The 26,620-nt window shown below is 39.7% G+C and overlaps 1 protein-coding gene across 1 annotated transcript in view; it reads left to right on the top strand.

Annotated features, from left to right (window-relative positions):
• The window catches only part of LOC126162156 (intraflagellar transport protein 140 homolog), a 240,584-nt gene that overhangs the window by 185,595 nt on the left and 28,369 nt on the right, over nt 1-26,620 (top strand). Inside the window, exons 21-23 of the mRNA XM_049918458.1 lie at nt 14,233-14,451; nt 24,861-25,030; nt 25,533-25,726. Coding sequence (XP_049774415.1) covers nt 14,233-14,451; nt 24,861-25,030; nt 25,533-25,726 — 583 coding nt within the window. The remainder of the gene's footprint in view (nt 1-14,232; nt 14,452-24,860; nt 25,031-25,532; nt 25,727-26,620) is intronic.

The following is a 26,620-nucleotide window of genomic DNA, read 5'->3' as shown; positions in this document are numbered from 1 at the left end:
TAGTAAAGTTGTCACTTTTTGTCACAGATGGAACTATATTGAGGCAGTCAATTATAAATCCCACCAAAGAAAAAAATACTACTCAGAAACTTCTTTGCAGCATGTGATACTGTAGCACCAGTCTTATGTAAAATTCAATATTTCACATTCACTCTCCAAACGACTGTGAGATGTATGGCAGAGGGTACATCCCATTGTACCAGTTATTAGCATTTCGTCCCATTCCATTAACATATGGAGCATGTGAAGAATTATTGTTCGAATGCCTCTCTGCATGCAGTAATTATTCTAATCTTATCCTCATGATCCCTATGTGAGAGATACATAAGGGATTGTGGTATATTCCTAGTGTCATTACGTAAAGCTGGTTCTTCAGACTTTGTTAATACTTTCTCGGTATAGTTTACGTCTTTCTTCAAGAATCTTGCAGTTCAGTTCCTTCAGTACCTCTGTGATGCTCTCCCACAGTCAAACAAACCTGTGACCATTCGTGCTACCCTTCTGTGTCTATGTTCAATATCCCCCGTTAGTACTGTTTAGTACAGGTCCCACACACTTGAGCAAAATTCTAATGACTCATTGATATTATGGTCATAGGAAACTACATTTTTTTCATTTTGTGGAGTGCACAGTTTTACATTTCTGAAAATTTAAAGCAAGTTACCCATTTCTGCATGACTTTGAAATCTTATCAAGATCTTACTGAACATTTATGCAGCTTCTTTCAGATAATACTTCATTACAGATAAGTGCATCATCTGCAAGAAGTCTGAGGTTACTATTAATATTGTCTCGAAGGCCATTAATAAACAACATGAACAGCAAGGATCCCAACACACTTCCCTGGGTAGTTACTTCTACATCTGACAGTTACTCTCCATCCAATATAATATGCTACGTCCTCCCTACCTCAAAGTCCTCAATCCAGTCACAATATTACTTGATAACCCATATGATCATATTTTTGACAATTAGCTTAGGTGTGGTGTAGGTGTGGTACTGAGTCAAATGCTCTTCAAAAACCAAGAAATACTACATCTCCCTGACTGCCTTGATCCAAAGCTTTCAGTATGTCATGCAAGAAAAGTGCAAGTTGGGTTTCACGTTATCTGTGTTTACAGAATCCATTCTGATTAGCATTGAAGAGGTCATTACATTTGAGCTCAGAATATGTTCTAAGATTGTATAACAAATTGATGTCAAGGATATTGGATGATAGTTTTGTGGATCACTTCTTCTATCCTTCTTGTAACTCAGCTGCAGATTCAGTATAGAATCTGACAGAGATCCAGTTGGACCCTGGAGATTTGTTTAAAATTGAACAAAGCTGATTCTGAACACCATTGACAATAATACTTATTTCATTCATCTTTTCAGTGGTAAGAGTATTAAATTGGGGCTATTCTCGTGGGTTTACCTTTGTAAAGGAACATTTGAAAGTGGAGTTCAGCTTTTGCTTTGCTACCATTCGTTTCAGTTCCTGTCTCATTTACTAGAGATTGGACACTAACTTTGGTGCCACTGGCAACTTCTACATACAATGAGAACTTCTTTGGGTTTTGTGAAATATCATTGGACAATATTCTGCTATGGTAGTCATTGAAGGCATCACATATTATTGTCTTGACAGCCAAATGCGTTTAATTCAGTGTCTCTCTATCCACAGCCCTACACTTTGTTTTACACCTGTTATGCAGTAATCTCTGTTTCTTTATAGTGTCTTTACAGTGACTGTATACCATGGAGGTTCCCTCCCATATGAACTGTTCTACTGGGTACATGACTATCCACTGAATGGTCAACTATTCATTTAAACTTGAGTCATAGTTCCTCTACATGCTGCTGCCCTGTGCTGGATGTTTCAATTTCCTCGTTGAGATATGAAACTACCGATTTTTTATCTACCGTATTTACTCGAATCTAAGCCGCACTTTTTTTCCGGTTTTTGTAATCCAAAAAACCGCCTGCGGCTTAGAATCGAGTGCAAAGTAATCGGAAGTTCTGAAATATGTTGGTAGGTGCCGCCACAACTAACTTCTGCCGTCGAATATATGTATATACACAGCAGGCATGCTTTACAGGCACAAAGATAAATACTGGCACCAAAACCTCTGCGTCAGTAAATAAATTAAAAAAAAAAAAAAGATGGAGACGAGCTTTTTTCTCCAACGCGAATTTCGACCACTGCATTTTCATACATTATCCAACAACGTAAATACAAATTCCATATTGTTCATCTTCGAATGTAGCAGCTTTTCAATGCACTACGAAAATCCAACTGGCAAGACCGTTTGCAATGTTTGTCAGTATGGCCAATTCTACGTTCTGATTTTTTTTCTACCGGTGAGAAGAGATGGTTGCTAATGGGAACTTTTGTGAATTCTGAATCACATGCATTATTCTCTTCACCATAAGAATAATACGAATATAAACATTTTGCCATGTATTCTTTCGTGTTTGCTGCTATCTCATTTAACTCCTGTCTGCCTAATAAACTACGAAACTAGAGTGAGACAACACAAACGCGGAAGTATACACATATGTCACGTTCATATTCGTATTATTCTTATGCCTAATAGTGATACAGTCAGAAATGAAGCGCGCACGGCAATTGACTAGATTTTTAAATCTAAGGTGGTGACTAATTTCTGTGCAGAAAATAATGTACTTAAGAGGCGTCTGCAAAGATTTTCAAACGGAGAAAAATTTTCGCTAAACTCTCGTTCAGAACATCTTCTATCATACGCAGTTTATTATTTGGTTCTTGTTGATCATTATCAAAGAAAGCAGCAGTGTAAATAACAACAAATAGCAGTCTCTTGGCATTGTTACGCTACTGAGACAATTACTCCCTTTTTTTTTATTGTAAGCGGCGGTAGCACGCACAAAAGCAAACCATGCTGCGAGCGGCGACAGGTCGTGAACATTCATTATCGGAATGCGACAAACAATGCATGACACAGTACAGTAATGCATTTTCAGCTTAGAGTGACGAAAACACCTATAGAAACGAGAACGGCAATTGTCAGATCAAAGAAAAATAAGCAATCAATTCAAACCAGACGAAGCACGTGAAAAACGAAGGGTACCCGTATAAATAAGGACGGAGCGCTTGACGCATAGCAATGGCTACCTGGTAAAGCTTAACTGATAAGCTTACGGCTCGAACCAAACTACTATAGCTGTATCGTCATTCATTTGACCTGAATTGTGTCTCATATTACAATGGACCAACTTTGTTTCGATTTGGAGGTGCGGCCTAAAACTTTTCTCTCCCCTTGAATTTCAAGTCTCAAATTTCAGCTGCGGCTTAGATTCGGGAATTTTTTTTTTCCTTTATTTCGAGTCTCATTTTTCTGGTGCGGCTTAGATTCGAGTGCGGCTTAGATTCGAGTAAATACGGTAGTTTACTGAACATATATATCTTTCTGCTTGTATTCGTTTTTCTTTGGTAATCATTGTTGCCACAACTGCATCCTTGTCACTGGTACCAGTTCCTATGTGGACATTGTCAAACAAGTCAGGTCTGTTTGTTGCCATTAGATCCAGTATACACTGAAACCCCACTTTTACATTTTTCAAGGTACTTCAGAAAAATGGTATAAAATGTGGGAAATAATGTTTTAAGCTGTAAAAGTTACGTATAGGATACCCCCTTGCATTTTCATGCTTTATTTAAGGTATATGTACATAATAGGCATCAAAATACTTGTCACATACTTGTTTATTTTCTAATAAAGGTTTATTACCCCAAAAAATCACTGATGTAACCTAAACTGATAACTGTCTGGGAAGTAGAAATGATTGACTCAATTTCATACATCGTAGTCAATGTATCTGGAAAGCATGCAGCTGTCATTCTTTATTTGAACAATAAAACACTGCACCAGTTACATAGTTTCTCATGCTTAGCACCATAAGTTTTAAGAATTTTTTCTTATTGTCAAGTGCTAATATTTACAAAAGTATTTTGTGTGGTGTTTGCATATATTTTGTGTGTTGTTGCATATGTGTTGTTCTGTGTTCCCTGCACTGCAGTCATCTTTTTGAGTTTATCAGGTACTGTGCTTCGTCAGTCATGTAGGAAACCACACAGACGCAAACTGTAACTCACATTGTTTGTTTTTATAACTCTCACAAAAAATACATACATAAATACTGCACTTGACAATGAGAATAAATTCTCGAAACACGATTTGCTCAACATGAAAAAATACGTAATTGGCACCCTTTAAACCAAAAAAATTTGTGCAGTGCAAAGTGAGTGATCAGTGAAGATGTCAACTAGCCAAACAAGTGGCCAAATTATGAAACATGCTAAATACAAAGGTGTCACAACGAGTACAAAAATCATGAAACTGTAAATGCGCAATAGAGACAGTTTGAAAATGGTTGTGATTGGTCATGATATCTTTATTCGAATGAAACTACGAATGAACCTAGTTTCTCCCATCAGGCACTGTGGCGAGTGGAGCTTGACAGTGACAGGAAATAGGTCATGTATTGTTCCAATTTTTATACGCTTACCACTTCAGATCTGCTGAGTAGAGTGCACTAGTGTCAAGAAACTTAACCTCGTAATGTTTGTAAACATTACTTGACGGCCAAAATCATGCCAGCATCAGTTTACATCAATTTGTTTTTTCTCCACAAACATTTTCTCATAAAGCGTAAATTGCGGGAAAATTGTGAATATGTTGACGCAAAATAGAGTGTGAATTAACTTTGTGGACATAATAAATTTGACGGGAGCAACAAAAAAGTCTAAACGGCAGGAAAACATTAATTCCAGTAATGTAAAAGTGTGGTTATACTGTATTTCTATCATGAGTGAGGTTCTTGACTATGAGTTTGAGGTAGTTTTCAGAGAAAGCATTTAGTAATGTTTCACAGGATGTCTTATCGTGCGCACCATTAACAAGACAGTAATTTCCCCAATTAACTTTTGGATGATTAAAACCTTCACTGGTGTTACAGTGCGATTGGGGAACTTATGTACAAGTGAAGTGAGGTTTTCTCTTAAGTTTTCAGTTACACCAATGAGTCTGGTGAGTGACAGAAGGATCCATTTATCAGTTTACGCCCCCCACCCCAAGACTGAGTCTTGCACAAACTATCTCACATGTGGCTTCAATTTCTATCTCAGTGGATATGAGTTTCGTGACTACTGCGACAAATACACCACCTCCATTTCCCACTTGACTATCCTTTCAATATACACTTAAATTTTCCCCAAAAATCTCGCTACTATCAATTCCAGGTTTCAATTAGCTTTCTGTACCTAGTATTATGTGAGCTTCACTGCTTTTCATGAGTGCTTCAAACTCTGGCACTTTGTTGTGAATGCTTCAGTAGTATACCATTAGGATTGTAATACTCTCACCTATGAGAGGTGTTTCTTTCTATGTTACATTGATACTCCTGGGTTCCCTACTGCTATTGTTATCTGGATTGGATGGAGAGTCACCTAATCTAAAATCCCTGCTACCTGATTAGCAGCCCTTGATGTGTAGAGCACAGCTGACCCAGTTCTCAACACTATGGCGCATGTCCAGGAAGTCACAGCCTAGCTTATCACAGAACCTTCAAAATCTCTGGTTCAGTCCTTCCACTTGTCTCAGAGCCAAAGGGCCATGATCACTTCTTGGGACAATGCTGCAAATTGTGAGCTCATTGACGCTCCACAAGGCTGGTCCTCTCAACCTTCTCTGCCAGTCGCTGGAATGAACCAAGTACGACCTCGGAGCTGAAACGACAGGCATCATTTTTTCCAACATGCACCACAAACTGCAGTTGGTTGCACCCTGTTCCCTTGATGTCTGCTAGAATGGCATCTTCAACATGTCGAATGAGGTGCCCATGTGTACGCACTGAGTGCACCTGGTGCCCTTTCCTGTCCCTTGCTGCCATTTCCATAAGGGGTACATAATTCACTATATATTTGAAATGCTGACAATTAATAGACCCCTAAGCTTTTGCATTTGACTCTTCTTGACACTGGACAAAAACAGGTGGAGTGACTCCCACTAATTCGAACTTGTTGGTTAGGGGGATTGGTACAACACCCTGAGTCCTTGCTGGCCCCCATCCACCCTGTACATGACGCCTAGATCTACCACTGACAAGCCTCTCGCAGTCAAGTGGACGAGTAATGACAGATCCTGTACTTTCTGCAGTGGAGACAGAATCCACAGGAGAGGGTAGTACCTTAGGTACCCCTGGCACCAGTATCAAAGGTACACAACTCTCAGGAACTCTTCCAAAACACTGATTTGCAACAGCTGCCAATTGTTTGACAGTAGTCAAGGTGATTTCCAGCTGCTTACAAACGTCAACCAAGTCATCCCAAGTTATAGGACAGCAGTCACAGTGGAGCTGCATTTCAGCTGGTGCAATGTATTACAAGGCAGTGAACAAATTATCTTTCGATCTGTTGAGCTAAAAAGTTGCTAATTCCCAATAAGAATTGAAGCAAATACACAAAATGAGATTTCTGTTAAGGCAACACAAAAATCTGTGGTAAAAATTACTAGTTTCCTAAAAGATTTTGAGGTTAATTATAGTTGTCAGCAAATATAAAAACAGCATTAATTTATGATAAATGCAGATGATATATATGGGCTGCAACTTTTTAAGGGAGAACTATATGCGACACAATATGTTAGTTAGACTATCTGCTACAGTAACTAAATCACAAACGCAGATTTACTACAAATTTTTTGTAGATTATGCAAAGAACAATGGTAGATTCTAAAAATTCTCAAAAATGCTCATTTATTTGCATTGATATACAATGAAATTCAAGGGTGATGTATTCTTTGGCAGAACTGGTAACAACAAATGCTGATTTGCTAAGAAATGAGTTATATATCTTACCAGTAACTTATAAAAATATAGTTTCTCAGAAATAAACTATTTTACACACAACTGTACAATAAAAAATTAAAGAACAATTGTTTTGAATGAGGATAGGCCTACTTTCCTCAAAAATTTTAAAAGAACACAATTTTAAACCTATAATTGGTGATAATAGTACAAGTTTATCACAGCACTCGCAAATGTTAGAAATTTCACAATATATCACAGTACAAGCAGGTATTGATACAATCAATAACAGACTAAGGTTCACATAATGGAAAATTCTGAAGTTGGCTTTTGTATACAAATAAATATGCGTATTGCACGTATTTTTCACTTCATTGTGTCTGTGCCCACTTCCACACTGGTGTGCCAAAGAAGAACACTGCAACATGAGTTTACCTTGGTCAGGATCACTAAAATGTGCAGCACCAACAAACTTGCTCCGTACACTGTATTAAAGATAAACATTCACTACATTCCCTTAAATTTTTTGTGCTACACCAAGTAAATATAAAGTTTCTGCCTCCACAGTACCATTTACATTCTATGGTGGCTTAATATTTAGTTCATTACATTGGTCCTATTTTAATGAATATTTGGGGGGAAGAAATACAGTAGAAGAAGAATGGCTAGCGTTGAGGGATGAAGTAGTGAAGGCAGCAGAGGATCAAGTAGGTAAAAAGACGAGGGCTAGTAGAAATCCTTGGGGTGACAGAAGAAATACTGAATTTAATAGATGAAAGGAGAAAATATAAAAATGCAGTAAATGAAGCAGGCAAAAACGAATACAAACGTCTCAAAAATGAGATCGACAGGAAGTGTAAAATGGGTAAGCAGGCATGGCTAGAGGACAAATGTAAGGATGTAGAGGATTATCTCACAAGGGGTAAGATAGATACTGCCTACAGGAAAATTAAAGAGACATTTGGAGAAAAGAGAACCACTTGTATGAATATCAAGGGCTCAGATGGAAACCCAGTTCTAAGCAAAGAAGGGAAAGCAGAAAGGTGGAAGGAGTATATAGAGGGACTATACAAGGGCGATGTAGTTGAGCACAATAATATGGAAATGGAAGAGGATGTAGATGAAGATGAAATGGGAGATACGATACTGTGTGAAGAGTTTGACAGAGCACTGAAAGACCTGAGTCGAAACAAGGCCCCGGGAGCAGACAACATCCCATTACAACTACTGACAGCCTTGGGAGAGCCAGTCCTGACAAAACTCTACCATTTGGTGAGCAAAATGTATGAGACAGGCGAAATATCCTCATACTTCAAGAAGAATATAATAATTCCAATCCCAAAGAAAGCAGGCATTGACAGATGTGGAAATTACCAAATTATCAGTTTAATAAGTCACGGCTGCAAAATACTAACGCGAATTCTGTACAGACGAATGGAAAAACTGGTAGAAGCCAAACTCGGGGAAGATCAGTTTGGATTCCGTAGAAATACTGGAACACGTGAGGCAATACTGACCCTACGACTTATCTTAGAAGCTAGATTAAGAAAAGGCAAACCTACGTTTCTAGCATTTGTAGACTTGGAGAAAGCTTTTGACAATGTTGACTGGAATAATCTCTTTCAAATTCTGAAGGTGGCAGGGGTAAAATACAGGGAGCAAAAGGCTATTTACAATTTGTACAGAAACCAGATGGCACTTATAAGAGTCGAGGGACATGAAAGGGAAGCAGTGGTTGGGAAGGGAGTGAGACAGGGTTGTAGCCTCTCCTCGATGTTATTCAATCTGTATATTGAGCAAGCAGTAAAGGAAACAAAAGAAAAATTTGGAGTAGGTATTAAAATCCATGGAGAAGTAATAAAAGCTTTAAGGTTCGCCGATGACATTGTAATTCTGTCAGAGACAGCAAAGGACTTGGAAGAGCAGTTGAACGGAATGGACAGTGTCTTGAAGGTAGGATATAAGATGAACATCAACAAAAGCAAAATGAGGATAATGGAATGTAGTCGAATTAAGTCGGGTGATGCTGAGGGAATTAGATTAGGAAATGAGACACTTAAAGTAGTAAAGGCGTTTTGCTATTTGGGGAGCAAAGTAACTGATGATGGTCGAAGTAGAGAGGATATAAAATGTAGACTGGCAATGGCAAGGAAAGCGTTTCTGGGGAAGAGAAATTTGTTAACATCAAGTATAGATTTAAATGTCAGGTAGTCGTTTCTGAAAGTATTTGTATGGAGTGTAGCCATGTATGGAAGTGTGACATGGACGATAAATAGTTTGGACAAGAAGAGAATAGAAGCCTTTGAAATGTGGTGCTACAGAAGAATGCTGAAGATTAGATGGGTAGATCACGTAACTAATGAGGAAGTATTGAATAGGATTGGGGAGAAGAGGAGTTTGTGGCACAACTTGACAAGAAGAAGGGATTGGTTGGCAGGACATGTTCTGAGGCATCAAGGGATCACCAATTTAGTATTGGAGGGCAACATGGAGGGTGAAAATCGTAGAGGGAGTCCAAGAGATGAATACACTAAACAGATTCAGAAGGATGTAGGCTCCAGTACGTATTGGGAGATGAAGAAGCTTGCACAGGATAGAGTAGCATGGAGAGCTGCATAAAACCAGTCTCAGGACTGAAGACCACAACAACAACAACCTACATCTGTAATGACAGAGGTTAGTTTCATTACTGTTTTACAGTCTGATAATATGACTGTATTCTAGTATAAGGCAAGACTCCATTCATGCAAGAGGGCTATCATTAATGCCATAACATTTTAGTTTGCTAAGTAGAATTTGGTGATCTTTAAATAACTCTGTCTTCAGGCCACGAGTGGCCTACCGGGACCATCCGACTGTCGTGTCATCCTCAGTGGAGGATGTGGATAGGAGGGGCGTGGGGTCAGCACACCGCTCTCCCGGTTGTTACGATGGTATTCTTGACTGAAGCCGCTACTATTCGTTTGAGTAGCTCCTCAATTGGCATCACGAGGCTGAGTGCACCCCGAAAAATGGCAACGGCGCATGGCGGCCTGGATGGTCACCCATCCACGTGCCGACCACGCTCAACAGCGCATAACTTCGGTGATCTCACGGGAACCGGTGTATCCACTGCGGCAAGGCCATTGCCCAGAATTTGGTGATCTACAAAATGAAAATAAAATGGCAGCTATTCAACCCAAAACTGGAGGAGGATAGCAGAGGCTTTAAGAAACTTCTGTATAGTGTTATCAGAAGTAAAAAGAAACCCATAAAGACATTTGAAGATGATAATGGAAATCTGGTTAAAAAAGAAAGTCACATCAGATAAGTCTTGAAGAACCATTTTGATCACGTACTGAATGGATCAGTTGAAACATTTAATCAGATATTCACACCTACAGCGAGGAGCCTCCCATCACCTGTACAGAAACAATGACAGCTGTAAAATGTATGCCAAAGGAAATTCCCTGTGTGCAGAGGAAGTGAATGTGGACATGAAGAAGGCAAGTGCACAGAACACTGTGCCAACACAAAAATATGCTTGTAGACAGGAGCAAGAGTGTTATAATTCAGTTGTGTAAGAAAGGCAGTAGATAGAAGGTTACTAGTTACAGATTAATAACCCTGTCATTGCATGGGTTGAAAATTTTAGAAAAGATCATATAAAGAAGATTGAGAACAGTCCTAGAACCGAAGCTGGAATAGGAGCAGTATGACTTCAGAAGTAGAAATATGCCTTGAATCTAATTTTCATTATCTGCATGCTGATGGAAAAATACCAGAACAGAAACGAAAACCTGTTAATCGAGCTGCTTGGGGGAACAAAATGATAAGTGCCAAAATAAAAGTTTGGAGATTCAGAAGATTAAAGTTTGCAGTTGATCTACAAATCTGAATAATTTTATTCTAACGTCCATTTGGTTCTCGATGGCTTTTAATATTTATATTCTTCAACACAGACTTAAAAAGAGCAAGAAACAGACTATAACGTGTGAAATATACATAAATAAACACTACTGTTATGTAGATAACATTATATTACCCAAATCACATCCACTAACAACAAAATATAGTGATAGATAATCATATGAAAACATTTACACAGATAGATAATCATATGAAAACATTTACACAGAGTTACTGGAAGGCTTAAATGCATAGCTCATTACTTGAAAGTACTTAATCATTCATCACTGATGTGTCTGCAGTCCAAACATATTGGTTTTACTGACAAGAAAAATCCATGATGAACGGGAGGTATGTAATGTAAGAGGGAAAGGACATCGACAGTTTCCTTCTTTTCAACGATTCTGGGTACATCATATTTTAATCAAAGAGCAAGAAATGGGCTTTGCTTCCTATATTTCTTACTTACTTCTTGTGAGATATCATGACAGAATGTCTCGCTAATTAATAAAGATGGGTATTCAGAAGCCACCTTACACCTGCATAGATTCCTTATGTTGACAGCCAGACCATCAACAGTCTTCTTTCTGAAGACAAATGCTTCTTTCAAGTGTCTTATTTGAAAGAAATTCTACCTTTTCATGCTACAGACAGCAAATGGATTCTTCTTTGCTGAATTTCTGGATGATATTAGACCGCTCTTCTGGACAGTTCACAGTTTGAACTTGCTGGCATGTATAATTTTCAACTGTCTCAAAATCTCTGTCGAATGTCCTCATCATTTGACCACTAACGGGCAAGTAGTGATCCATGACTGGAAATCATCCAGATGATATTATATACTGCTGGAATAGACCCAGTTTCCATTTCTTATTTTGGTCACAGCATTTGTTAGAAATTGCAATGAGATTCTTTTAATTTACATCGATTATCATTGCTGTTGCTGTTGTAGTTATTCTTATTCTTATTATTATTATTATTATTGTTATTATTATTATTATGTATACGAATATAAACGAAGATGAAACTTCCTAGCAGATTAAAACTGTGTGCCGGACCGAGACTCAAACTTGGGACCTTTGCCTTTCACAGGCTCTCGTGCAGACGGGGCACGAGTCATGCTTGGGTAGCTCAGACGGTAGAACATTTTCCCATGAAAGGCAAAGGTACCAAGTTTGAGTCTCGGTCTGGCACACAGTTTTAATCTTCCAGGAAGTTTCATATCAGTGCCCACTCCACTGCAGAGTGAAAATCTCATTCTATAAATGAAGATATATACATACAAACACCATCTAGTTCTCAACAGCAAACATTCAGTAATAACATCATATCACGCATTTCAGGAACATAACAGTATGTACATGCAATTACCATTATATTCATGAAACGTACTTAGTACAAAAAAAAATGAAAATTTATATACTTCTCAGTCATCTTAGTTGTGAGGAATTTACTCAGGATCCTGGTCAGAGATATCAGAATCACTAAGAACATCTTCATTTTCTTGTAACTCGTCAAATGTGGCTATAATTTCAGAAGACGCAGTGCAGGCCATTTTACCTGTTGCTTGCCATATTGTTCCCATGGCAGGCATCCACTGCCATTTACCATGAAGCATTGCCCTGACATCTGTTGAGTGCAGTTAGAACTTTTTTCCTGGTGTATTATATCCTGCTGCTCATAGGTAGCACCAATTGCCCTATAACACAAAAAACATGGCTGTGGCACTTACAATGTTGTTCCCTGAGTCACTCAGTTGTGTTCCTAAATGTGAAAAAGTTATATGGAAGTGTTGCAAGAGAGAAGGTCTGGGAGTGCCTAAGCGACAGGAGTGTAGCTGAAAGGCCGGTAAGGAAAACCCCAGTGCTGTACTAAGAGTGTACAGCTGTATACAAGTTGAAGCGGGCGACCTTTATGGTTTCAGACAATGAAAGGCAATGTACAGTCCCCACTGTTTTCATCATTGTTGTGGATGAAGAATATCAAGAAAACATTTGGTGAACTTAATGTCGGGTGAAAAAGGAGAGGAAGTTCAGACCAGACTCATTGTGTAGAAATCCTTACTGCAGGAATACAATCTCCACACCAGTGAGACCAAGAAAACAATAATGGTAGTCAACCAAGATGGTAATCCCACAAATATGAAATTAGGAGATCACCAGCTAGGGTGTGTGGATAGTTTTCTGTATCTCAGAAGTATAATTTCCAGGGAGAATTTGATTAGAAAGGAGATAAAAAACAGAGTAGAAAATGGTTCTGAACAGCTACTTCACACTAATATTGACCTATAGTATTGAAGCATGCATTCTCACAAAGAGAGAGTCATCAAGACATGAGGCATCAAAAATGAAATTTCTTAGATCCATCACCCAGAAGACAAAATTGGATAAGTTAAAGAATGAGGAGTTGAGGAAGAAAGCTGAAACAAGAGATCTCTTTGAGACTGAATCATCACATCCAGACTACAGTGTTACAGGCATGTAATGAGGTTTGAGCCTACCAGAACAGCCTGAATAAATTTGGAAGAGAGGCAGAAGGAAAATTCCCTGTAGACAGACTTAGAACCCTTTGGATGTTTATGATCTAGGATGACCTCACTGCCAGAGGGAGGACAGTGAGCGATGTTCCCCATGACAGGTTATACGTGGATAGAAGGAAGTGGAAGAAGCTTATTAATAATATCAAGGGAACTGATGATGAGAAACTCAAATGCTTCAGCGAGACGAGAATAAATCAATATCCTAATTTTTACTTGTGTAGTTTTGTTGGGACTTCATTTGGGAGGTCTTGTAAGACTTTCCCTAGGGAGCATCCTTTGCAAAAGTCAGGTTAACAAATTCTGCTTGTAAAAATGAGTCAATATTCTATGATAGGCTACTGTCTTAAAAACATGTGAAAAAAGTGGAAGGTGAGACACTTTGCTTATCTCTAGCTTAATAAAAAAAAATGTGTTGGTACAGCATAATTAAGTCTGTCAGGAAATACATCCTGAGTAACTGATTGATTACAGAAAGAGTTTAATAGTAGTCCTATCAAGTCAGCACAAAATTTCAATACTCTGCTAGAAAAAACATCAGAGTGAGCAAAATACTATTTTTTTTTAATGTATTTTGTGATATCCTTAGGAGTTGTGTTTTGAACTAATGTATGTTCGTAATTTCTGCCTGAGTAAATGTAATGCATCTAAATTTGTAAAAATGACTGAAAATGTTGCTGAACTTTCAGGCAATGCCCTCCATCAGACCTAACTAATACAGAAAACACACACACAACTGCAGTGTGTCAGCCAGCTACATTGTACTGAAGCTGCAGCTTAGTTGCTAATTATAAAATCACTGTCATGTCAACAGTAAAGTATCTTGCTGTGTCATTCTGGTAAACTTATTTAGATGTTATTTCTAGAGTTGTATTTAATATGTAATGATTTTACCTTATCCCTCTACAAACATTTATTCTTAATGTTTTTTACAGGTGATTCTAAACAAATTTCTTTGATATCTTCTAATTTATTAATTGTAGGTGAAAGCTATGAAAGCACTTCTGAAATCAGGTGATACTGAACGTATTATCTACTTTGCAACTACATCACGACAACGTGACATCTACGTAATGGCAGCTAATTACCTTCAGTCATTAGACTGGCAATCTGATCCAGAAATTCTAAAGAATATAGTTGCTTTTTACACTAAAGGTCATGCTTATGATCTGCTTGCAAATTTTTATGTTGCTTGTGCCCAGGTAAGTGTATTTTTTTTTAATTCAATTGATAATACAATATTGTAAATTTTAATTCTAAATACAGACATCAGAAACTCAGCTTTAGACCTAGTCCCTGTAAAAAGAAATTTTAGTCTAAATGCACTTGTATGTAAATAAGAAAGAACAACATTGAGGAGGGTCAGACATTCTGCTGATACCTTGGTTATTAGAAATGGATTATCCCAGTTTGAATCACATATGGTATACACTGGCACATTTAAAGCTCTGTGCATGTATGGCCTCAGAGATAAAGTGCCCTATGTGTTGACACCCACAATCTTGCCACCACAAAATGTGTATCTTGTCCGTCCTTCAATAAAATGTCAGACAGATGCCCTGTACAATGTAATATTCTAGTCGTGTGCCTTAACAGATTCTTCAATTTGGCGTGGTGATCATCCAACACTGAGCAGCAATCACTAATCCAATTGATGGTCATTGTCTAAAGAGACTGCCAGTACTATGCTTGTCCATTCTCTTCTGGAGTATTGCTGCACATTCTGGAGTATTGCTGCACAGTATGGGATCCTTACTAGATATGACTGACAAAGGGCATCAAAAAAGTTCAGAGAAGAGCAGCTCATTTGTATTATCATGAAATCATGGAGAGAGTGTCACGGGTATGATAAGCTAGTTGGGTTGGCAATTACTAAAAGAAAGATGTTTCTTTCTGCAGGCAGAACTTTTTAATTTCAGTCACAGACTTTCTCCTTCAAATGCCAAAATCTTTTGTTTGCTCCCACCTATGTGGGGAGAAATGACCACCATTCCAACAAAATTAGAGAAAGATTTTGGGGTTCCTTTTTTCCCCTCTGCTATTTGAGAGTGGAATGCTCAAGAAACAGTCTGAAAGGTTTGTAGGTACCTTCTGCCAAACATCCACATCTACATACATAGTCCACAAACCACACTATGGTGTGTGGTGTACCATACCATTCATTTGATTTCCTAATCCACTCACAAATAGAGCAAGGGAAGAACGCCTGCCTATACGCCTACACATGGGCACCGATTTCTATTATTGTGTTTGTGGATTTTATGTAAATGTTCATTGGCAATAGTAGAATTGTTCTGCAATCAACTTCAACTGCCGGTTCTCTAAATTTCCTCAATAGTGTTAAAAAAAAAAAAAAAAAACACACACACACACATTGTCTATTCTCCAGGCATTCTCATTTGAGTTCTTAAAGCATTTCTGTAATACTCGTGTGTTGACCAGACCTATCGAAAACAAATCTAGCAGCCCACTTCTGAACTGCTTCAACATCTTCCTTTAATCCCACATAATTGGGATCCTAAACACTAGAGCATTACTCATAGGTCACACTAGTGCCATATATGCAGTTTCCTTTACAGGTGAACCATAATTTCCAGAAATTCTCCCAATGAACTAAAATCGGCCATTTGCCTTCCCTTATACTGTACTTATGTGCCCGTTCCATTTCATATCACTTTGCAGTGTTATGCCTAGATATTTAATCGACATGACTGTGTCAAGCAGCTCACTACTAGTGCTGTATTCAAATAATACAGGATTGTTTTTCCTACTATCTACATTAACTTACATTTTTCTACTGTTGGAGCAAGCTAGCATTCATCACGTCAACTAGAAATTTTGTCTAAGTCATCTTGTACCCTCCTACAGTCACTCAATGATGATACCTTCCTGTACACCATAGCATTACTAGCAAACACCTGTAGATTGCTGCTCACCCTGTTCGTCAGATCCTTTGTGTCTATAGAATCCTATCATACTTCCCTGGGGCCCTCTTAATAATATCCCTTATCTCTGATAAACACTTGCTGTTGAGAACAATGTGCTGGGTTAAAGTCTTCGAGCCACTCTTATCTAGGAACCTATTCCCTGTGCCCATACCATCGTTAACTGTATGCAGTAGATCACCATGTCAAATGCTTTCTGGAAATCTAAGAATATGGAATACAACTGTTGCCCTTCAGCCATTGATCACTGAAGTTCGTGTGAGGAAAGGGAAACTGAGTTCTGCATGAGCAATGCTTTCTGAATCCATTCTGATTTGTGGACAGAAGCTATTCCATCTCAAGAAAATTTATTATATTCAAACCGAGAATATTTTCAAAAATTCCACAGCAAACTGATGTTAAAGATATTGGTCTGTGATTTTGCTGGTCCATTCTTTTACCTTTCTAAATTACAGGAGTCACCTGCACTTTTTTGCAGTTTCATGGGACTTTATACTAAGAAAGAGATTTGTGACAAATGCAAACAAAAATATGGGGCCAATGGCATGGAGTACTCCCTGTAAAACTGAACTGGGATTCAATCCGGACTTGGCAATTTATTTGTTTTCAAATCTTTTAGTTGCTTCTCTGTGCCAGGGACCCCTATTACTGTGTCCTTCTCACAGGAGTCTGTGTAGTGGTCAAACAACTGTACATTTGTAGGGTTCTCCTGCATGAATTATTTATGAAATGCAAAATTTAAAACTTCAGCTTTCCTTTCGCTGTCTTCTATTCTCACACCAAACTGGTCAATGAATGGCTGATTAGAACCCTTCGATCCACTACGGATTTTACGTAGGACCAGAATTTTCTCGGGTTTCCAGCATTACTTTTTACTAAGATACAGAGGTGGTAGTTTCTGTATGCTTTGCACATTGATCTTTTTACAGACACATGAATTTCTATTAACTTTTATCTATAGTCATTTACATATTCCATTTTGAACTACAATTGCAACAGTCTCTGCTTCCTCAGCATTTTCTGACTTCTGTTATTATTAAACCACGATGGGTCTTTTTCGTCTTAAATTCACATACTTGGCACATACATCTCTAGAGTGTGGTTTACAATCTGTTTAAGCTTTGCTCATAGTTCTTCTGTGTCCATAATATGCTCATAGTTCTTCTGTGTCCATAATATTGGAACTAAATGACAGCCATTTATTATCTAAGGAGGATATTAACAACTGCTTATCTGCTCATTCTGGCAAAATTACTCTCCTAGCCTTCTTGATGGGTTTATTAGTAACCATCGTTGCTATGATATCATGATCACTAATCCCTTTCTCTATACTGACATCAGTGATGTCAGACCTGTTCATAGTTACAAGGTCTACAACATTTCCATTGTGTACGAACTGCTCAAGACAGTTATTGGAAAATGTGTTCAAAAGTGCTGCACAAGACTGCCTGTCCATACCACCTACAGTGAATCCATAGCCATCCAATCTATAATAGGTAGGTCACAGTCACCTCCAACTAATACTGCTTAATCTGGGTGTTTCTGTGCTACTGAGTGTAGATTTTCTTTAAATGTTTCCAAAACTGTGAAGGTGCAATCTGCGAGCCAGTAAAAAAACTGATAATTAACTTGAGTTCACCTAGACATGTTACAGTCATCCAGTTAACTTTACAGTCAGACTCAGTTTTGAACTTGATGGAAATAATATTTTTGCCAAATGCAATGAACTTGATATACAGTCCATACCTTACTTATTATTTATGCCAGCTCCCAGTTCCAAGAATAATTTGAGTTTTCCTGTTGTAAATTCAGGAACTTTGTTACAAATACTTCTATAATTTATTGTTACTTAAGTGTCAGTTGCAGAGTAATCATTTACATGTACAGTTTAAAAGGAATATCATATCGTCACTCATAATAGTATCAGATGGCAAATATAATTCTGTTCCATAATGTTCATGCTGTAATAAATATAGCCTGTCATTTTATTTAAGTGTTACGCTGAAGAATCATGATAGAAGGTTGTATACATGGAAGAACCCTGGAGATACTAAAAGGTATCAGATAGATTATATAATGGTAAGACAGAGATTTAGGAACCAGGTTTTAAATTGTAAGACATTTCCAGGGGCAGATGTGGACTCTGACCACAATCTATTGGTTATGACCTGTAGATTAAAACTCAAGAAACTGCAAAAAGGTGGGAATTTAAGGAGATGGGACCTGGATAAACTGAAAGAACCAGAGGTTGTACAGAGTTTCAGGGAGAGCATAAGGGAACAATTGACAGGAATGGGGGAAAGAAATACAGTAGAAGAAGAATGGGTAGCTTTGAGGGATGAAGTAGTGAAGGCAGCAGAGGATCAAGTAGGTAAAAAGACGAGGGCTAGTAGAAATCCTTGGGTAACAGAAGAAATATTGAATTTAATTGATGAAAGGAGAAAATATAAAAATGCAGCAAGTGAAGCAGGCAAAAAGGAATACAAACGTCTCAAAAATGAGATCGACAGGAAGTGCAAAATGGCTAAGCAGGGATGGCTAGAGGACAAATGTAAGGATGTAGAGGCTTATCTCACTAGGGGTAAGATAGATACTGCCTACAGGCAAATTAAAGAGACCTTTGGAGATAAGAGAACCACTTGTATGAACATCAAGAGCTCAGATGGAAACCCAGTTCTAAGCAAAGAAGGGAAAGCAGAAAGGTGGAAGGAGTATATAGAGGGTCTATACAAGGGCGATGAACTTGAGGACAATATTATGGAAATTGAAGAGGATGTAGATGAAGACGAAATGGGAGATACGATACTGCGTGAAGAGTTTGACAGAGCACTGAAAGACCTGAGTCGAAACAAGGCCCCCGGAGTAGACAACATTCCATTGGAACTACTGACGGCCTTGGGAGAGCCAGCCCTGACAAAACTCTACCATCTGGTGAGCAAGATGTATGAAACAGGCGAAATACCCTCAGACTTCAAGAAGAATATAATAATTCCAATCCCAAAGAAAGCAGGTGTTGACAGATGTGAAAATTACCGAACAATCAGTTTAATAAGCCACAGCTGCAAAATACTAACACGAATTCTTTACAGACGAATGGAAAAACTGGTAGAAGCCAAACTCGGGGAAGATCAGTTTGGATTCCGTAGAAATGTTGAAACACGTGAGGCAATACTGACCTTACGACTTATCTTAGAAGAAAGATTAAGGAAAGGCAAACCTACGTTTCTAGCATTTGTAGACTTAGAGAAAGCTTTTGACAATGTTGACTGGAATACTCTCTTTCAAATTCTAAAGGTGGCAGGGGTAAAATACAGGGAGCGAAAGGCTATTTACAATTTGTACAGAAACCAGATGGCAGTTATAAGAGTCGAGGGACATGAAAGGGAAGCAGTGGTTGGGAAGGGAGTAAGACAGGGTTGTAGCCTCTCCCCGATGTTATTCAATCTGTATATTGAGCAAGCAGTAAGGGAAACAAAAGAAAAATTCGGAGTAGGTATTAAAATCCATGGAGAAGAAATAAAAACGTTGAGGTTCGCCGATGACATTGTAATTCTGTCAGAGACAGCAAAGGACTTGGAAGAGCAGTTGAATGGAATGGATGGTGTCTTGAAGGGAGGATATAAGATGAGCATCAACAAAAGCAAAACGAGGATAATGGAATGTAGTCGAATTAAGTCGGGTGATGTTGAGGGTATTAGATTAGGAAATGAGACACTTAAAGTAGTAAAGGAGTTTTGCTATTTGGGGAGCAAAATAACTGATGATGGTCGAAGTAGAGAGGATATAAAATGTAGACTGGCAATGGCAAGGAAAGCGTTTCTGAAGAAGAGAAATTTGTTAACATCGAGTATAGATTTAAGTGTCAGGAAGTCATTTCTGAAAGTATTTGTATGGAGTGTAGCCATGTATGGAAGTAAAACATGGACGATAAATAGTTTGGACAAGAAGAGAATAGAAGCCTTTGAAATGTGGTGCTACAGAAGAATGCTGAAGATTAGATGGGTAGATCACATAACTAATGAGGAAGTATTGAATAGGATTGGGGAGAAGAGAAGTTTGTGGCACAACTTGACCAGAAGAAGGGATCGGTTGGTAGGACATGTTCTGAGGCATCAAGGGATCACCAATTTAGTATTGGAGGGCAGCGTGGAGGGTAAAAATCGTAGGGGGAGACCAAGAGATGAATACACTAAGCAGATTCAGAAGGATGTAGGTTGCAGTAGGTACTGGGAGATGAAGAAGCTTGCACAGGATAGAGTAGCATGGAGAGCTGCATCAAACCAGTCTCAGGACTGAAGACCACAACAACAACAACAACAACAACGCTGAAGTTTGTATATCATCTGTAGCTCAAATGACACAAAGTCCAACTGTCTCCATAAATGTTCTTCACTTTTGATATCGGCTTTCCATTCTCAGTTTTTATGTACTCCATAGAAAGCTTTGAAACAGTTAGTGAAATGAAATGTATCTTCACACAGACATCACTTCCCAAAATTACATTAATCCTCAGTGACAGTTGGAGCCCCCATACAAAATTCTTTATACTCCATTTGCACTACAGGTATAGTATCCAGATTGCTGAAAGAGTCTTTCGTGGCCATGACCAAGGGTTGCTACAGACTACCTATGAAATGTGCAAGTGCCATAACAACTGTTTGTCATTAATATAAGAAACAGAACTCAAATATAGTGTTATTGTTGAATGTCCATACACTAAAGTGCAAACAGATATGTCTCCTCTAGATGTTACGTGGGATCTGCTTACACGATGCAGTCCATAAGTTTTAGTAGGTAGCAGAGTAATAGGAGCCAAGAATAATTGATGGTAGGATTCAATCTAGCACTCAGAGTGTGACCTTGAAAACAATGAGCTACAGGGATGTCGGGTATTGGCAAGTGTTGGAGACAGCTCAATGATGATAGCTGCTGGTGGGATGACAGTACTTGCAGGGTGTCAGGCTTTGGCAGATGTCAGTGGCAGTGGCTTGACAACGATAGCTGCCAGTGGAATGGTGCTACTTCTGGGACATCAGGCATTGGTGGTTGTCAGAGACGATTGCTCAACTGCCATAGTTGCCGGTGGAATGATGATACTTCCTGAACGTAGGGTGTCAGTGGTAGTCGGAAGCAATAGCTTGATGACAGTGACTGCTAATGAGATGAGGTGTGATACCTGTGAGTGTTGGACAGCAGTCCTGCATAGCATCGGCAACAGGTGCTCGTGGTGAGAACAATGACTGTGATCTGTGGACTGCTAGTGTGGCTGGCATGAAGCCCAGAGTGGTAACTTTCCCGTAGCATGGTCCAATGGTGGCCTAAATAGTCTCCTACAGAGGGATACTGACATGGGACTAAGCGAGCACATGATTTGGCGTAATGAAGTTGTGTCCGGCCTACTGCACTTGCTGCCATGATAGGCATGCTGCTTATCAGAAACACTGGTGCCATGAAGGCTTTGTGAAGCTACAACGCAAACAGCCCAAGCAATATGAGGCTAGGCTAGTAAACAGCTCAGTGAATTTTGTTGATGTGAGCCATTTACTTGCATCCTCTGGAGAGGACAATTCACACTGCCTGTTCACAGTGCCTGCGTGGTATGCAGAGCAGTGTAACACCTGGCAGATGTAATTATTCCCCCCACCCTCTTAAAAGAGGTGGTGCAACTAGTTTGAGGGTTAAGTGGCTGCCACCGAAGGGAGGTGCCCTGGGAGTGGAGAGCCTTCTATGGTATTGGGAACATCAGCAGCCACTGAGAGTGATACTCAAAGAATGGCATCCAGCCAGGAGGCGATGACATCAACAGGCCGGAGAGGCTTCCATTGTGGCCAACAAAAGGCCACATTGACGGGAAATCTGAAAGACCAAAGATTTACATGGTTAGTGTAAAGAAAGACTGACTGATTGTCGGGAGAGGCGACAGGGCAGTACCCAGCATCACCTGGGGGTTGCTGCAAAATTTCCACAAACACCAACACCAAAGTGTGGCAACAGAGAGGAGCAGTCCATGGCCAGGCAGCCAGACGAGGAAGCCATGTGGAATGGAAGGGAGAGGCTACCAGAGCATGCATGCAGAGCAGACTTGGTAGGCACAGGACACATGGTGCAGGACCAAGCAAAGGGTGCTTAAGGAATGGGCAACTCGATGGGAACGCTGTGATCAGCTGCAGGGCCAGCAGCAGGATTGACCTCAGGGTTGGCTGAGTTGGCGGTGGGGATGGTGGCAGAAAAACCCGTGGTGTAGGTACCAACATCAGCCACGATCGGGCTAGAGACGATCACACCACTGGGAGGAGCACTGGCATCAGCAATGACAGTTCTGGTCAGAAAAGGGCCAGTGACGATCAGACCAGTGATGAGAAGGCTGCCATATCAGGATGTAAGTGCAGAGACAGTGGTGGCAGGCGGAGAGGCATCAACACCCATGGCTGGTGTTGTGGGCTGCAGAGGGGAAGGCATCTCAGCAGTCACCTGGGCTGACACTGATGTGGCGATAGGGATGGCTATGCAAGGATCATTGGTGAGCAGTGTCAGGGATGGCAGTTGCCAGGGCCAGGTGAAGCGACAGTGGTGACTGCGCAAGGGCCAGCAGCAAGCAGTGTTGGGAGTGGCAGGGTGAATGCATCTCCACTGTCCCCTGGGTCGACATCAGTGCAGTGGCTGGGGTGACAGTTGTGGCAGTTGGTGGAAAGGCATTGACACCCTCTGCTGGTGTTAAAGGTGATGGCATATCCACAGTCACCCAGACCAACACTAACAAGTCGACATGCTTTAGAGCTTCTGTCAATGGAACCTGGGGTGACAGAGGACACTAAGGGTCCTGGAAATGCAACATACATAGGGCAGCATAGCAGGGTGTCAGCTGGTCCTACATGTGCAAATAAGAAACAAGGGAAAGATCAACCAAAGGTTTAAGAGAGTGAAGGATACTATATGCTGAAGTCCTGGGCTAGAGAGAAGAAACAATCGACTATGAGAGTCTTCACCGATCTTAGAGGCTTCAAAGTATTGTTCAAGCCAGACAAGGAGAGCCACCCACAGCTCCATGATGTCATTGAATGACATAACAGTGGTTGATGGTGTGGGCATGGCTGGGATGGGGCTGCGCTAGTGGGCTACTTCAGGGAAAACTCATGGTACGCTGTGTCAACTGTTACAGGAGCAGCTGCAAAATCAGTAAACCAAAATTGCCAACACCCCCTCAACACACACAGTTCCTGCAACCAAGTGACCAAATCACCTGCTGTGCATATGGCAGGGAAAAAGTGTGGAGATGAGGTCCATAATATTTGTTGTCAGTTTAGTCTGCAAACTGCCCCCCCCCCCCCCCCCCACCAATGCAACCTAAAAACACACACACAACACAACAAAACAAAACAAGAAAAAGAAGACTATCATCAGGCTCTGTGAAAAACACTCTCGAAACCAGTGCAGTATAGCAGATGAGGATAGGAGACAAGAACAGCTCACAGTTTGAGTCTAAACGCACTGTAACTTTCGTGAAAAGTAGACTCATAGCCAGTTTGTGTCAGAAGCCGAGGGGTGGTACAGACCACAACTGAAATGCAGAAGTGCCACAATAACTGTTTACTATCAATATAAGAACAGAAATCAATTACAGTGTCAGTGGATGAATGTCCAAAGACAAAAATACAAATAGAAATGTCTCTACTAGACATTGTCTGGGATGCACCTACACAGTGAAGTCCACAAGTCGTAATCAGCAGAGCAGGGACATTAGGATCCAACCTGGCTCTAAGTGTGACCTCAAGAGAGAGAGGCTCCAGGATCATTCGAGGTGTAGCTCAAAGATGATAGCTGCTGGTGGAACAACGGTACTTCCTGAACATCAGACAGCGGCAGTTTCGGAGGCAATAGCTCAATGAGGAGATGATGTGCAATGAGGCATGGCATCTGGGGGTGGTGCATGTTGGTTCTATGTAGTATTGGCGACAGTTGCTCATGATGATGATGATGATGATGACTTCAATTCATGGGCCTCTAGTGTGGCTGGTGTGAATCCCAGAGTGGTAACTGGCCACAGCAAGTTCCGGTGGTGGCCTAAATAGTCTCGCATGGTGTGGCATAATTAAGTGGTGCCCTGCCTACTGTGCTTTCTACTAAAAGGGGCTTGCTGCCTGTCAGTGAGGTTGACACCACTGGATGGCTTGGAGACTATGTGAAGCTACGAGGTAAACAGCCTGACCCATGTGATGTTAGGATAGTAAACAGTTTGATGACTTCTGTTGATGTGAGCTGTTTATTCACATTCTCCTGGAGAGGTAGCAGCCCACAATGTCTGCCTATTATCCAGAGCAGTATAACACCAGGTGGATACAATAGAGCCTAATACACAAATTACTGTCTTAATTCTCTCCTAAAATCAGTTAACTGTGTGTCTTTAAACATGCCAGTTGTGGTCACTTTATTAATGCACCAATGTTCTCCAATAATTGTAACGTATTTAAATCCTGTAGATGGCATATGCAATCAAATGCCAAAGTTCAAACTTCAATCTCCCCTTCTCGTGTTGGTTGTAACCATGCAACAATGTTAATTGTTATTGCATTAGATTGCTTTAGTATATGTGAATATGTAGTGCCTTTAAATGAAACTTTTAAAACTTTAAAGTAACTAATGCATAATTAGCACTTTTATTCATTCAGGTAGAGGTTGATGAATATCGTAATTATGAGAAGGCGTTAGGTGCTTTGGGAGAAGCAAGCCGCTGCTTGGCCAGAGTTACTAATCCAAAAGACCCTTCACAGCATGAGAGAGCAGTGGAAACAGTAACGCAGCGAGCAGCACTTGTCAAGCGCTTTATAGATGTGTTGAGGTAGGAAAATTCAACTGTTATCTTGCTACTTAATATGTACATAAGCACATTTGTAGGACACTAAACTCTGTGAGATAAAAGTTATGGACATATGAACGAGTCCTTAGCTTTTTATTCTTCTTATACATACTTTTTTTTCCCCACGCAACATTCAGACTGCCATAATATCTTTAAATATGCACGACACTAAGCTGTATTAATCTTCCTTTATTATTACTACCGGTTTCAGTAAAGTACCGTCTTATTCACTTGCAGCCAATATCACAAATTCAAAATAGATTGGGATTATTTGATTTAAGGGTGCAAAATGTATAATATTCAAAGCTGTATAACTGAGCTACACATGTGCGTGTGTGTGTGTGTGTGTGTGTGTGTGTGAAGGAGAATAAAGAGATAAAAATGAGAAATTATTTTATGCACTGTAATTGCATTAACATACATAAACATTATAGCATCCTGCCTATTGCTAAGGCATGTCTCAAATATGTAACTTACATTTCAGATTATTTGCCCGTGGTGAGAAAGAAACAGCAGAAACACAGTGTACATCACTAATACATCAAATAGAAGAAGGGCCAAGTCCGGAGGGTCCATTGAGAAGAGGTGATGTTCTTGCAGCTGTGGTAGAAGATAGGGCCTCACGACAAGACTGGAATGGAGCAAGGGACATACTGGATCAGATACGGCAGTTAACAGGTATAGATAGATTAAAGTTATTTAATTACATGTTGTGATTATATCATACAAGAAAGTCTCATATTGATATGAAATGTATGCATCGTACAAAAGACAGTTAAACAGAATATTTAGGGATCTTTAAATTTGACAGTGGCAGAATTTCGCCCCCATTTCTACATCCCCGTCTACAACACTGTTATGAAATTCACACTTAAGTGCTGGGAAGTGGGTTCATAGAACCATTTTCAAACTAGTTCTCGACCGTTTCTTTCTCAAATAGCAATTAGGAAAAATGAATATCTAGATTGTTGCAAATGAGCCTGATTCCTCTATTTCATTATGATGCCTATTTCTCCCTTTACAGGCAGGAATCAACAAAATATTTAGCATTTAGGGGAGAAAACTGGTGATTGAAATTTCATTAAAAGTTCTCACCACAACACAAAGTATCTTTGTTTTAATAATTGCCATTCCAAGTTGCTTATCTTATATGTGACACTCTCTCTCCTATTTCAAGATAATACAAAACAAACTGCCCTTCTATGAATGTTTTTCATGTCCTCTGTCAGTCCTATGTGGTAAGCATTCCATACTGCACAGCAGTACTCCAGAAGGGGACGGACAAGTGTAGTGTAGCCAGGCTCTTTAGTAGATTTGTTCTATCTTCCAAGTGTTCTACCAATAAAATGAAGTCTTTGGCTTGCCTCACTCCGCCCTCCCCACAACATTATCTATGTGATCATTACAACTATTTAAGTTGTTCGAAATTGTAATTGCTAGGTATTTAGTTGACTCAGGAGCCTCTAGATTTGTGTGATTTCTCATGTAACGATAATTTAGCAGATTCCTTTTAGTACTTACATGGATAACTTAATACTTTTTATTATACAGAGGCAGTTGCCACTTTTTGCG

The sequence above is a fragment of the Schistocerca cancellata genome, chromosome 2 (genome assembly GCF_023864275.1).
Source record: "Schistocerca cancellata isolate TAMUIC-IGC-003103 chromosome 2, iqSchCanc2.1, whole genome shotgun sequence".
Lineage (NCBI taxonomy): Eukaryota > Metazoa > Arthropoda > Insecta > Orthoptera > Acrididae > Schistocerca > Schistocerca cancellata.
This window is presented reverse-complemented; position numbering and strand designations above follow the sequence as displayed.